This window comes from Aulonocara sp. 'chitande type north' Nkhata Bay, linkage group LG23, assembly GCF_057382095.1.
Source record: "Aulonocara sp. 'chitande type north' Nkhata Bay isolate Kocher_YH1m ecotype deep benthic linkage group LG23, A_spYH_male_GT1.1, whole genome shotgun sequence".
In the NCBI taxonomy this organism is placed as follows: domain Eukaryota; kingdom Metazoa; phylum Chordata; class Actinopteri; order Cichliformes; family Cichlidae; genus Aulonocara; species Aulonocara sp. 'chitande type north' Nkhata Bay.
In genome coordinates, this window is record NC_141365.1 from 5,000,158 (window position 1) to 5,015,919 (window position 15,762).

A 15,762-nucleotide genomic window follows, 5' to 3' on the forward strand; every position below is an offset into this window, starting at 1 on the left:
AAAATAGTGCTTACATTTACAAAAATATCTTTATTACTGTCAGTGTGTGATAGATCTGTAGAGGGAATCAATCTAAAAGTATGTATTCAAGTCATATAAGGAGGGCGAGATACAGAGAGATACATTTTCTATCCTGGGGCTTAAGGAACTGGACATCTCAAATCCTGAGTCCACCGCCAACCCCCCCACTCATCTTCACAGATTAACGACTGATGGAGGAAAAAGTGGAACAGAGCCAGGTCTCTCTGTCTGTCTGGCTGCTAATGTATCAAACAGTAATTAACACATTTACACTTCACAATATATTGAACTGAGGCATACACACTTGTAGTGTCTTTCATGTAGCGCACATACCACACCTATAAACACATTTGTGTAAACAGTTTTCGTCATACATGCACACACACACACACACACACACACACACACAGAAATGTTAAACCTATATACACACACAGATGGCGCTGACACTTCTCCTTCCAACTCCTTCATTTGTTAATGCTTTCTCATGTAAAGATCAGTCTACAGCGCAGGGCGTTGCGCTGGTCAGTTTCTGTCAAGCTGTCACATCAGAAACACTTCTGGCTGCCAGGTGTCACACTCACATGGGCACCAACACCACCATTCAGCCCTCTTCTTTCTTTCCATCCCACTTTTCTTTAACGCTCTTTCTTTCTTTTTATGTTTTATTTAAAATTTGAGTGATTCATTTACTATTAATTCTGCCATGGATTTTTACCACAAAGGCTTTGAAAGTCCTTTTTCTCACGGTCTTTTTCTTTCTCTCAGCTGCCTCACTTCATCAACAGCTCTTTGCCAGCTCATGACCGCATGACGGCTCAGCAGATTGACAGCTACTTCCGCCAGGAGCTGATCTACAAACGCAACGAGCGAATGGCACGACGAGTTTCTGCCCTGCTGCAGAGAAATCCCAACCAGACTTACTTTTTTGCTTTCGGTGCAGGTAAGACTCTTAGACAGATTGGATTTGTAGGATAGTATCGGTTTAACGCTGCAGAAATAACTTTAATGTTATAGGAACTCACGCAATGACCTTTGACCTGCTGGTTACGAGATTCTTCTCTATTCTACATGTTGAGAGCAACTCCAGGGAGTATGCATTTGCATGTAACTGAAAAATGGAATAGATCAGGTTTACTTTGGTCTGGAACAGAGAATCTGTCAGTTTTAAAGTGTGCTTACAGTGAACAAATTTGCTCTCTTTTCTGCTTGAAAGCAAAACTGGAGAAAAAAAAGCAGGACAATAATAGTGTACAATAGTTCCCAGATCTCTGGCATTCAAAAACTGTGAATCTGTCCAAGTGTACACACACGTGCACACACATACACAGAAGTCTCAATTACAGCCAACTCCCATCTCAGAAATGAAGAAACTGTGAGTTGTTTGTTTCAATTAGCATTCCTGGCTAATGCTGGTAATGTTTCCTGAATAGTGTAGTGTGTCCTAAGGAAAATGTGTGTGTGTGTGTGTGTGTGTGTGTGTACGTTTGAGAATATACAAACACATGTGTTTGCCCACAAAAACAGGTGGTGGGTGGGTATCTTTGTTTACTGTATGGCTGTGTGCCTGCGTGCATTTGAAAAAGGGTGGCGCTACCTCTAGGATGTGTGTATGTGCATGCATGCGAGTGTGTGTGCGCCACAGTGAATGATTAATACTGAATGCCTAGCTCCTTTTTTTTGTTACTCCCTCTGCTCTTTGTGCAGTTTGGACAGGGCCACTGTTGCACCATCCAGCTGCTATTTGTGTGTCCGTGCAGATGTGGCTGAACACTGTTAGTATTTGTGCTCAGACTCTGTGGAGAAACGGATTTCTGTAATATTACTAAATAATAAATGGTGTACATACATGAAGAAAAAATATATATCAGTGGCATGTGGTGACTTTTACAAAAAGACAAGCAAAGATACTGCATTTTATTCTCCCATCAGTCATCCATTAAAGAAAACATGTTTATCCACAATGTGAGTGTACAAATAACCAGAAGAAGCTGCTGATCTCTCGCCCAATTCAAGCTACTGTTAATGGGGAGCACCCATAAAATCGAGATGCCCAACAGATTCTAGTGGAATTGGAGGCAAGCGGAGGAAAGATGAGACAAATTGCTACCACAAGATGGCAGTAATTTAAAGGGTGGATGCAAAAGAGCAATGACAGACACTTATGGTGTCTATATTTAATTGTAGATTTCACTGGGCAAGCAATGCCCACCTGCCTTGCCCTGACAGAACACGACTGGTATATAGAGCAGTCTGTCATATCATTAAAAGCCATCTGCCTAACATTGTGCAGATCCCTTTGTGGTGCTAAAACAGCTTTGAAGCCTCAGGGCATGGACCAGGGAATTCTGAAGGCTGTCCTGTGGTGTCTGGCACAGGATGTTGGCAATGCATCTTTTTGGTTGTGGATTGGGGTTTTCATGGAAATGTAGGGGTCAATCTCTGGGCTCTTCTTCTTGTTTCTTTAGCTATTTATGAGCCGTTTGGGAGGTGTTACATGTTAAAGTAGATCTAAGTTTCTCAGCAGATCATTGCGTTATAAAGAGATGTCATTCACTTTACCTGTCACAGTTTGTAGTGTTGTGTATAGAAAACATTGAAAAAGAGTGAGAGAATGTGAAAACTATTTTCCAACGTTTGAATGAACTTCTGCCAAGGCACATATTTCTCAATTCACCGTCTAAAATGAGTGTTTTTCACAAAGGAATTCCTTGACGTGAGTTTGTATACAGTAACTAAATGAGCAGAGGGGCAGTGCTGAGAAAATGATGGTGCTCAGTAAAGAAGCCATCTGTAACTAAATATGTCAGCATGTGTGGCTGAGTGTCAGACTAAGCCAGCTTACATTAAACAGACTACCAGCAGTTCATAGCAACAATTCTGAATAAGAGTAAAACACTGGTTTGCAGCACATAAAACTGAAATTATTCATCCCTCACTGCTTTAATGCTATATAATAATGCTATTTATTACATATATATATCTTTTCCAGGATGTTGAGGAAAATCTGGGTCTTAAATTATCTCGGACAGGTAAAGCCACGATTGTGAATTTGCATTTTTTTTTCTATTAAGTCAATTAAAATATTTTTTTAATGCAGCTTTAGGTTCAAGATTAGTCTCTATTAAACATTTTGTGTTAACTTTCCAGTGTGTTCCACGTGGCCTGGATAGATATGAGGTGAACATGTGTTTCAGGTCACCTGCACGCTTTAGCCTTGTGTGTAACAAAGTGACAGCAGGTGTGAAGTGATAGGAACCATTACAGTTAGACTGCAGGGTCCACACACACACACACACACACACACACACACACACACACACACACACACACACACACACACACACACACACACACACACACTTGATTTATTATAGCAGCAGCTAATTATGTGCTCGTACTAGAGATCCTTTCTTCAAAAACAGTCACACTAAATTGGAAATACTGAGTAATTACAGCATGGAATTTTACAGGACTGTTCTATTACACACTATTACAGAATACTTTTGATCAATTATTACTAACTTTTAGAGAAATTTGTCAAACCTAGCACAGTGGAAGCCATAAAACATAGATGCTATTTGAAACTTAGATAAATATAGTATGTGTAAATGAAGGGGAGTTCAAAAGGCCACAAAGTTATACAATACTGTTCAATAGTCTGAAGCCACCCCCACTTTTATGATATTTTGTTTCCAAGGGACCAGACTTTTTGGATTTTCTCCAGGTAATAGCTCTCCAGGCTTTATAAAGGTACTTAAAGGATTTTCTTTGCTTTTTCACTGATTTCCAGTTCAGTCCTTATACCTGACCTTTTCAGATCAGTGTTTCTTGGTTTGTTTGTTTTTTTATGTTGGGCCTTAAAATTATCTACAGCAGATGGACAACTACAGTAATGATACAGTAGAAGAAAAAATCCAGCAGATGCATCTCTGAGGACCTGACAGATGAATCTGACCCTTCAGATGATGCATCTACTGGTCACTGAGGTCTCAGTGGAAGAGTCACTGTCAACAAGCCATCATCAACATGTACCGGGGAGATCAGGAGAAAGGAACTACACTCTATAAAACACAGCGGAGGCTCTGTCATTGTTTGGGGCAGAATTTCAGCCAATGGTTTTTGAGATCTTGTCAAAATTGGTGGAATTATGAATGCAGAAGAGTATCGTCAAATTTGGATTCACTGTGCATTAACATTTGGAAAGTGCCGGACTGGCAGTAGCTTTATTTTCCAGTATGACAATGATCCCACACACACTGCCAGTGCAGTAAAAGCATACTTGGGCAGAAAAACACACAATGGAAGACTATCAGTTATGAACTGGCCTCCCCAGAGCCTGGACCTTAACATTATTGAAGCAGGGTGGGATCATCTTGACAGAGAACAGAACAAAAGGCAGCCAATATCAAAAGAAGAGCTTTGAATGTCCTTTAAGAATCCCAGTGAACTATTCCTGAAGACTACTACAGAAATCCTATAGTTAAAGAATGAAGGTGGTCATACTAAATGTTGACTTTAAAGCTCATTAAAACTGTACAAACTTTGTACATGGGCAAACATACGTGTTGGCATATGTTTCCATAAACTGTTAGACCTATTTCCAATTTTCCTAGAAAAATATAAAGAAACAAGGGATGGCTCAAAACTTTTACGCAGTATTGAGTTTCAAAGAATGTTATGAAGATGAAATATTTTCCACCGAAATATTTCAATAATATCACCACACAAATCTTTACTCTTAGAGTGACAGGCCATAAATACTGCAACTAGTGACCACAACTAATAGGACTTAAGTTCTGTTTTCAGGCAACAAACCACCTTTCTCATGCTCTAAGCAGAAGGCTTCCACATCCTCATGTCTTATATCTGTGTTCAGGATATTGACTCATGTCTTTACAGTCCTGTAACTGTCCCTTTTAGTCCCAGTTGTAACCAAACATGAAATTTTATCACTCAGTGATGCCAGAACGTATTAAGTGACGACACTGGCTCCCAGAAATTTGGCCCTGCCCACATTTCCTTTGAAGATTTTCAAAACCTCTTGAGGTGAGCAGGCCTGCTTTGTGAATGGTGTTCTGCTTATGGTCTAAATATAATCTAACCACAGACCATAGTTTGAGTAATAAAGGGAAATTAAGAAGACGGGGGGTGTGAGGGTTAAGATTATCCAGACATATAAAATAAAGACAGCCCAGGGAGATGAATTACAGCTACTTTCAGGCCAAACGTGGGCGTGCAATAATGTGATCACATAAAATCCAATCTTTATGGTTAGATCTCAAAACTCACATTAACATGACGTGTTTCAAACCGAAAAAACTAAAGGCAGTGGACTATATACCTTACTTCACAGCATTTTTTTTTGTGGATGACAAAACGGAATAATCTTAACATGGAACTGTTTCTGACAGAGCCATGATGTGTGCTCATGTCTGTTCATGTCGAGTGGGTGTTTTCGTATTTATGCTTTACAGCAGATACATATTAGGAGCCGTTTTCAGCAGCATTTGCCTTGGATCACTTACTTCTAGCATTAACTATGTCTAGAATGTAGTGGACAAACAGAACTTGTGTGAGAACGAGCAGGAGCACCTCTCAGGTCAAGCCCCTCTAAAGTTACAGATGTCATAGTTATTTTTTTCTTTTCACAGGGTAATTAAAGTGTACGATGTGTGTATTAAGTGGTTCAGTCAGGAAATCCATCTCTCCTCAGCTCAGCACCTTACCTCTCAGCCTCCCCCATGCCCTTGCTTTCACTGCACACATACACCTTCCTGTAGCACAAGTGCCTTTTTGGATAAAATGTACGCTTTTTTAACTGCAAAAAGATTTTTTTCCTCTATTGCTCTGCTCTCAGTTTTGAATTCTGCACACACATCTGCAAGTGCATGTTATAACATTTCATTTTCTTCACTTTCAGAAACAGGTTATTTATATAAATTCCAGCAGGCATAACTGAATTATCCCAGGCAATATAAAAGAAACTGACTGAGAGGATTTACTGTCTCACTGTTGGGCCAAGACTTTATGATATCGGTGGTTGATAATGACACCTCCAAATAAATCATTCACAAAATACTCATATATTGTTTGATTCTTAACCAATGACTGTACTGTAGACATTTAATACACTAATAACACTCATTAGTAGCCTGTTTTCAATGGCAATACAGATTGATTATGATTAAAGCAGTGTCCTTTTGATTAAATTTGCCATTTACTGTAACTATAGTATGTATATATTTCCCCCAATGAAAACAAATCCACAAAGTTTTGCAAAGTTATCTTAAAATTTGGGGTAATTATATAAAAAATTTCACGTTAGCTATCTCAAAAATTTGATTCAAAATTTCGAGATAAGAACCCAAAACTGAGCAAATATCTCGACATTTTGAGTTATTAAGTCAAAATTTCGAGATAAGAACCCAAAATGTTTATTTTGACTGATGTATAGCAATATTCTGTTTTGTTTTGTTTTCCAGTAGCCAAAACAAGCTTCCAAACTGAAACAGCTCTAAACTAGGCTGGTTCTAGCTGTGTGCAGGGGGTAGTTCAGCATAGCTAAACAGTACATCTTACCAGTCTAAAGAAAAATCATTTTGGGTTTTGGTTAGCTAGTGAAGAAAGTATTGATTCTAACATCTGAATTGGTTTGATAGCCTACAGTCCACAGTCTCCCACTCACATACACATAAATGTTCTAGAGCAGTTCCATTTTACCTGTTGTAGATACTTCTGAGACGTTAGATATGTGTACCAACTTCCTTCATTTTGTAGCCAGTGTCAAAGTGGACCTGAAGTTATTCCCACTTTTCCTTCCCTTTGTCTCCTCACCGTCTCCCATCCTGCTCCTAAGCACCACTATGGTCACTGCTGTTCACTATTACTATCAGTATTATGTAATAGGGACCAATCACGGGCACCCACTATAACATGACGTAGAGTTCTTTGTAAGGATCAGTAAAAGCATCAGAGTTTCCCCCATGGACAAAATGACACAGCAGCCCCAGATGAAAGCAATAAAGGAAAGGCATACCCACAGACAAGTCATACACACAGAATACTTGGTCTGTTGCTATTGCAAACAGATACAAACCTTAACTATTTTCCATCACTCACTCGGCAAAATGCACTCTCTGTCGCCTTCCTCTCAGTCACACACAAACTAAAAACATACACTTATGCAGACTACATGCAGAGTTATCATTTGTGCTGAGGAGTGCTGTGAGAGCATGGCCGTGTGTTGTTCGAGCTCTGTGGTGTGCTTCAGCAGGTTTTCATTTGCCAGTTCCCTGGCAGCCGCTGCCCGCTCTTATTAAAAACATCCCATGGAATTTCCTGACGCTGCCATGGCCTAGACACCACTTCGCACACATACACACACTTACACGTATGTTTATGTTTGTGACACAAAGTCCCATGATCTGCAGATATTTATCACCCAAACGAGCAGTTACTGTCAAAAGTCCACATGTAGTACTGTTTGTTTTGGAGTCTAAGCCACTTTGGATCTGTTTGCTGAAGTTGATTTTTATGCATATGTTCTGATGTGCAGACCTATAATAGCCCATTGTGCAGGCAGACTGGACCCATGTGTTTTGCAGTCACTTGTGGTGTTGTGGTGTCGAAGTGATGACTGAGGGAGAGAGCCTGCCTGGCGTGCATGTCATTTTGTCTCCGTGGCTCTTCCCATCTTAGTCCGTATCTGTTTTTCTCAGCCTCTTCCCCTCATCTGACTGTCTCTGCCTGCACACCAGTCTGTCTGCATAGCTCTCATTTCATCTTTCTCCCCAGCTCTCTGTTCTGCTTCTGTCGTTCTGGTCTGCACTGTCAGTCCTTTCCATCTGTTGCTCTTTTTCCTTTATTAAACCAACACCATTCCTTGATGCTGTCTATCTCCATCTTGCTTCATACTGTCTTTCCTTCCACATAGTGCGGATCTATTTTATGAAGTGACAGACGTGCAATGCTTTGGATGTTGGGTGTGTATTTTCTCTTCTGTGGAGAAGACAGAGACAGAAAGATATTAGAAGTGCTTCCTTGCTGACAGTTTGGGCCTAGCACACATTTAAATTTATTTTTAACGTCCGCGTGGTTTGTCCTTGAAGCCAACGTTGTGTTTTTTACAGGGGCATCTGGTGGATGAGCACAAGGATACTTATGCCTTTCCTCCTCAAAGCCAGATAACTTTAATCCCTAATATGATTCAAAACTAAACAAGGATCATTTCCCATTTGGATCTCTTAACTGTGACCAGTTACAATAGCATTCAACTGCTGTAGGAACAGCGTAGGCTCTGTTGTTGTATCCATGTAAGGTTATGCCGTCTTGTAAATTTTCAGGAATGTAACTCTGTGAGTTTGCATGAAAACATCTTATGGTAACTCTTAACTGCACTGGCTGCATTTCTCATCGTAATTAAATCAGTATAGCTCATTAGCTTGTTCAAAGATTACACACTTCATTAGCAGCTGGAAGAACATCCCACTGCCTATTAAGAGCCAATGACTTTAATGCTACGTTTCATAAACACGTGAATGCTTCTTTCTTTGATCTTTTGAGTGTTAAAATTGACCTAAATGCACACAACAGAAACTATGTAGCCCCAGGAATGCAAGAATATTAACGTCCCCGTTTAGAGACTCATAATGCTGCAGGTTTTTCTACTTGGTGAATGACTATATTCACTGTTATCCTAGCTAAATAACAGATCTGATTAAAACATTACTGCAGAAAATTTTTTTTTTTTATGGTCACCAGATCTCGATCCCGATTAAAGACATGGAAGATTTTGGGCCACAAGACAGAAACATAGTGCCAGGCCTGTAATATCTATGCCAAATGAAATATAGGAATCATTAATAATGAGATGGGGATATAGTTAGAGACGCAAGATTGGGAGGGTTTGGACATGTGCAGATGAGGGATATAGGCTATGCTGAATATGGGGCTGCTATGCAGGAGTTACACTGGTGTGACAGAAGAGGATGGGGTGAGATGGAGGCAGATGATCTGCTCTGGTGACTCCTAAAGGGACCAACTGAAAGATGAAGAAGATTTTCTGCTACTGACATTAAAACACTAAATTAAAATGTACTTTTTGGCAGAATTGTGTTCTTGTCTGGGAGTTTTAGACACCTGTAGAAACATAGGTTTACACACCAGTGTTGGCGCATCTCAAATGCCATTTGCCTGTTTGCCACAGTGAATAACTTTGGGATTAGTGTCTTGCCTGAGCCAAGAACCAATCAGCTAACTGAAGAAAAACGACAGCCTATCATTACTTTAAGAACTGAAAGTCAGTCAGTCTAGAAAATTGCTCACACTTCGAATGTGTTCCCAAGTGCAGCTGCAAAAACCCACAAACGCTACGATGAAACTGGCTCACATGAGGACCGCCACAGTAAAGCAAGACCAAGAGTCACCTCTGCTGCAGAGGATTAATTCATCTGAGTCACACAGCACCTCAAATTAGAGCCCAGATAAATGTCACGCAGAGTTCCAGTAACAGACACGTGGCTACATCAACTGTTCAGAGAAGACAAATCAGGTCAAATAGCTGCTAAGAAACCACTACTGAGGAAAAGCAACAAGCCGAAGAGATTTGTTTGGGCCAAGAAACACAAGTAATGCACCAGTGGACCAGTGGGAATCTGTGCTTTGATGAGTCCAAATTTGAGATCTTTGGTTCCACCCACCGTGTCTGTGTGACACAGAAAAGGTGGTCTCTACATGCATGGGTCCTACCGTGAACGAATGGACGAGGAGGAGTGATGTTGTGGGGGTGCTTTGCTGGTGACACTGTTGGGAATTTGTTCAAAATTAAAGGCACACTGAACCAGCATGGCTACCACATCGCATCCTGCGGCGACATGCCATCCCATCTGATTTTCATTTAGTTGGATCATCATTTATTTTTCAACAGGACCCCAAACACACCTCCAGGCTGTGCAAGGTCTATTTGACCAAGAAGGAGAGTGATGGAGTGCTGCACCAGACGGCCTGATGTGATGTGATGCTTTGGTTTCTGCAAACACAAACAGATCCAACTCAGAAAGATACACTCACATTTACTCACATGCACTTTCTTTTATCTCTAAGCTTATGTGTCTGTGTGGTGTTTGCCAGCAGCACACACATATGCACTCCTTTAGATCATAATTTATAGATTATCATTCCTTCTCTCTGTAACTTTAACTGATGGATGAAGAAAAACAAACCAGTGTGAAAGGTGAAAGACGAACATCATAGAGACGTTTTTAGAGCAGAGAATGCCACATCTTCCATTACATGTATGTACGATGAGATATCAGAGACTACAGCTTACAGAAACAAAAACAGTCAATAGCAGGGGGATTTTTACTTTCTTTGTGCCTTTGTTTTCTACATTTTCCACTACTTCCTTTTTTTTTTTTAACTCTCTGTGCTTTTCTACTTTTTCCTCACCACACCCAGCTTCTCACTTTCTGCCCACCAGGAGAGCTTTACAAACTTAAGCAGCAAGCATAGGCAGTCTAAATATTTGAAAGCAAGGAATGGCTTTTAAACACTCAACCACTGAGCTGAGTGAAGCTTCCAGTCTCTCTAACATGGATGTGTGTCAAGCCCGCCACATGCAGCGGTCAGCCTCTGGATTTGATCCCTGAAACTTTCTTGATCTCCGTATTTGACCAGAATTTCAACCTTTAACAGTCCTGTCAACAGCTGTCACTCACAACACCTCGGGGTGTGTGTGTAGTGCAATAAGACAGACAGACGTCTTACTGCATGCATAGGAAATGAAGTCATTATGGAGATGAGGAATGGGTGAGAGCGGTGAGCTCCAGATTGCCTTTACTTCTCCTTCTAGAAACTCAGAGCTCCCTGAGAAGAGAGGTGGAATTTACACATCATGTAAAAGCCGTGGTCTGTTTTCAAGGAAATTATTCCTGAACACTGTGGGTAGCTGTTTTTGTAGCTCTGTTAATTCAAATTCTGCTGTGTGATTTATAGAGAGATCCCGTTCCTGTTAAACAGTAGATGGGAATGCACAGTGAGGCCCAGGGATGCCGACCTTATTAAAATCTTTGTTGCATTACTCATATTTTGCTCAAGGAAATAGTCTTAGTACAAAAAGTGGAAAAAGGGACTTTCCCCTAAAACACAAACAGGTGCACACATATACATTATATGAGCACAACTTGCAGGGAGAATGCGAACACACACAGGTTCACGCACAAGCAGATCGCAGAAAGAAAAGCACTGAAGCATGAGCTGCATTCTCCTGGGAAAAATGTCAGCATCCTCATAACATCTAAACGAACTTGACAGATTTAGAGTTCCTTAAAATCAAATCCTCCACCAATGAAAAACAAAAGCAAAGCAAGCTTTCTGTTTAGTCTATCTCCTCTTTAAGATCATATTCTTATGTACCTGTGGAGCACTTCCAGCACAGTATTTGCTCAGAGCCACCCAGCTCCACCACCCCCAGAGTTGGCTCTGCGTAATTTTGTTTCCTAAGTCAACAAAACAACTATGAGAGATGTTGTAATGTTTAGACATTGCTTTTCACCAGCATCATCAAAACACTGGGGGATACTGGGTGGGGGGAGGTAGTGTCCTTCAGTCCAGTAGACTTCACATACTTTATTGCAATATTGAAGTTATTCCTTAGAGTCATGGTGGCCCAGCACCTTACATATTTTCCTTTAATTTGTCACCTATTTAACACCTACACACATTTACAAACATGTGAAGATGAGAGTAACATTTTCCACATTATCTCTGTCTGCGCTTGCCCTCGTCCTGGAACATATTTCCAAACAAACCAAAAGTGGAACACACCCTTGTCAGCTAATATGCTTTTTCTTTCTCATCCATTCACTGGCTATGTCTCCTGGATGTTCTCTTTTCTTCTCTTTTTAACTCATCTTCCAATTTCTTGATCACCCACTTGTTTAAATTGCTCTGAGGGAACTGCTTGTGTTTGTTTGGACCATAATGTAGCAACTATGCCCAGCAGGCATTCTGCTTGGGTTGAGGGCGTACGTCAATCCCTCTCTCCCTCTGATCGTCCTCTCTATCCTCCACCCTTTCCTCCTTCTTTTCCATCTCCTCTCAAACCACTTGCCAATTATCTATTTCTATTCTCTCTTCCTTTGTGCTCCTTTTGTGCAATTTTCATATGAGGTGGTCTGCTTGTAAGCCATGTGGGATTTTTTTTAACCACTAGTGCATATCAGTTGATGCATTGTTTACACAAAGTAATTGCAAACACATTTGTTTGTGCAAAAACTGAAAAATAACATAATTCTCTTCCTGTGCGTTTTCTGCATTCTTGAAGCAATGTCAAATTCCTAACTGCTCAGTGTTTCCATTTTCCTTGCTTTTCCTGCTTTGCTACTAGTGTCTCTTTCCTCTGACTGATGTGCAAAAGCATATAGAAAGAAAGGATGGAGAATCACGCATAAAGCGAGGCTCGGTGAGGTTTAACTTGGAAGGAAAAATAGGGAAAGGTCTGAAAGAGAGAGAAGGATGTGTGCAGACCAAGCGTTGACATGGTTTAAATTGAGCGTGAATGCCTAGACATGCTGCAATACCTCTTTTTTCTTTTCAAAACACACTAATGCATCCCTCCCGAAAAAACTTGCATGGAGGGAAAAAAGAGAAAAACTGACTGTAAAACAAATGCAAAATGGAAGCTAAGAAGCTTAAGAAGCCTGGATATGGAAGATAAAGAGACAGGCAGATGTGGCAAACATAGAAAGGTGAATGTGCAAGTGGAGTAAATTAAGTCATTGCTACTGTAAGTGGAAATCAGGATGGGATGGTTATTAAATAAAGGAGTTGCTGGTTTATTAACTCTGCGCTCTGGAGCCACGGGAGGGGAAACACCCTGTGAGAGGGTGTATACACAGCAAAAACTTGCTCCTACTTAAAACAAAATATTTATTAAGTAAATAAAATATTTGAAAAACACATATCTGCAGTTGGAGAAATGACAGCAGGTGGTTGGCTGATATATGGTAGTGGTTGCAGTTGGGCTGAAGCCACATTCCCACAAGCTATTCTTTTTATGTCGCAGGCAGAGCAACTTGTCTACTGGAAGATTAAATACGACCCATATGGAAAAGAATTTCAAAGAATATTTAGTAAATGTTTATTTTGTGTATTTTTAAATCTTTAAACAAAATTCCTGCCACGACTTATGTATGAAACTGGCATTTTGTTCATGCATAAGAAAAGTCATAAGAAACAAGTATTCATTATTTTTCCAAGTAAACATTATGTCGTATGAGTACAATGAGAAGGGTAAATAATATGGATATTTTCCTTTGAGTGCAATGAAGCCAATGATGAAAACAGAAGCTGTGTTCCACTTCTATGTTAATATTAATGATAAACATTTTTAAAGTATGACTTTACACTGAGACCGTACACTGAGAGAAATCTACAAAGTCATGAAGATGTAAGCAGCTTGGCTGGGTGAACTACAGCAGCACAAAGCCATAATAGATGCCACCTATCAGCTAAGAAACTGAGATGCCACAAACTGATAATATTATGTGTGTATGTGTATGTAGACAGCTCACCAGTAGTGAGACAGTAGAAAACTGTAAAAACATGTCCTGTTCTGATGAATCTGCTGCAACGTTCACATGTTAGGGTCACTGTTTACTGCTTCCAGCATGATAACATGTCACAAAGTTCAAATCATCTCAAACTGGTTTCTTACATTTTACTGTAGTTTAATGTACATAAAATAACTTTCACAGTCCATCGTGTGCATGTGTGGCAACAGGAGATTCACGTCACAGATCTGCTGACGACAAATCTGCAGCAACTTTGCGTCATAATGGACCAAAAATCTTTGAGGAATGTTTCGGTTCCACATTGATTTTATACCACGAATGAATGCAAAACGTTGTCCAGCCCAATATGTTAGGCATCGTGTTTAGGCATCAAATATCCTTTGATTAAGGAGAATATTTTCATCTTCTGTCATGAGGACATGTTAACTTGCCATTACCAATTTTCTAACCAAAGCCACAATCTTTTCTCAATATTATCCAAGAGTTCTGATTGCTTGAACAAAACCATAAAAATTTGAATTTACGGAAAAGAAGGAAATGTTCTTGGATGTGTATCTTCAAACAATGTGCAGATGGGGGCGAGACAGCTAAAGACACTGGGAAAAAGAAAAACATTGCTTTCTCTTTTTTACATTTCTTTTAAGGTCTTTCCGTAAAAACTTGAAAAGTAAACATTAATAGCGAGCATTACACTGCAATGATTAGGGTGTCACTAAGTACTGTAACTTTAAAACAGAGTGGCATGTTTACAGTGAGCTACCTGTGCGGTCAGCCCACGAGCACTACAAGCAGCAGGGGAGCAATTAGGAGTCAGCTGACCTCTTATTACATTTAAGCTAATTGAGCTGTTTGTTAAGACTGCTCTGTGCTTCAGAAGCACCACACTGTTTACTGTCTGAATACTCCACAAACAAACACACTAGCTCAGCCTCCCACACGCACCTTCATCTGCTTGGAAAGAGCTATTATTTCTCTACCCAGTCACTCACCCACACACAGGCACGAACCACAAACCTACAATGAAACAAACAATGCACATGCCACTGTTGTCAGATGAAAAGCTTGTGAATTAACTTTTTCCAAAAGAATGGATTTGTAAGAACTTGGAAAAACGTTTTGTTTGTTCAACAAACGGAGCCAATTCATGAAGAAATGTGCAGTCCCTCACTTGAGAGTTACCAACATTTCATAAGTGTTGGTTCTCGTTGTGAGAAATATTGCTTGCTTGTTGTGTGTGTGTGTGTGTGTGTGTGTGTGTGTGTGTGTGTGTGTGTGTGTGTGTGTGTGTGTGTGTGTGTGTGTGTGTGTGCATTCAGTGGGCTGTTTAAGCAGCAGATGCAAGTTTAGCATCCAAACCAATTCTCCCTCCACAGAAAACTGAATGGCAGTTTTACAGCAAGTGTAAAAATTGAACCCATATGGTTGTTTGTTATGTCATCTTCCAAACAAAGTTACGCATAAATATACACAACTTTGTCGAGGTGTGTTATGAATGATGGCAGAGTAGAGGAAATCAAGCCAACACACGAAACAGTCAGCTTGACCTCACACCCAGCAAACACGCGGCACATGCTCTTCTTTGCCCCGAGCCCACTGAATTTAATGAAATAGCTGCTTGACACAGACATGAAGGAGGTTAAATCTGTCAGCATGCAGTCACTGAACGAGCTGACTGGCTTTTTTTATTACTAAGTTATTATACTGTGTTGTGTTGTTTGTGTTGTTTGTGTTGCGTTGTGATGCGTCGTATCGTGTCGTGTTGTGTTACATGTAGTGCCGACGTAGGACAGTTTTCCAATTTCATTGTACTATTGTACTATGTATGACTGTGCAATGACAATAAAGAGTTATCTTATCTTACATAACCAAATAACAATACAGTTGGCCTTTGTAAGTGTAGAAATATTCCCAATTGTCAGTCTAATTATCCTTTGACCTAATGGTGGTGCAAAAGTACTGTGCAAAAGTCATGTGCCATCCCTCATTTCTTTATACCGGTATGTTGCTGACAAAAGAGGAAACGTGTGTAGTTTATTGAAACATGTGTAGATAAATGGTAAATGGCCTGTATTTGTATAGCGCTTTACTAGTCCCTAAGGACCGCAAAGCGCTTTACACTACATCCAGTCATCCACCCATTCACACACACATTCACACACTGGTGATG

At 40.2% G+C, this 15,762-nt stretch overlaps 1 protein-coding gene across 2 annotated transcripts in view; it reads left to right on the forward strand.

Moving 5' to 3' along the window:
- Window positions 1-15,762, forward strand: part of trabd2b (TraB domain containing 2B) — a 69,745-nt gene that overhangs the window by 48,030 nt on the left and 5,953 nt on the right. For both annotated transcript variants that reach the window (XM_086283810.1, XM_086283811.1), the window contains one exon: window positions 790-964. In XM_086283810.1, the coding sequence (XP_086139936.1) occupies window positions 790-964 (175 nt within the window). The remainder of the gene's footprint in view (window positions 1-789; window positions 965-15,762) is intronic.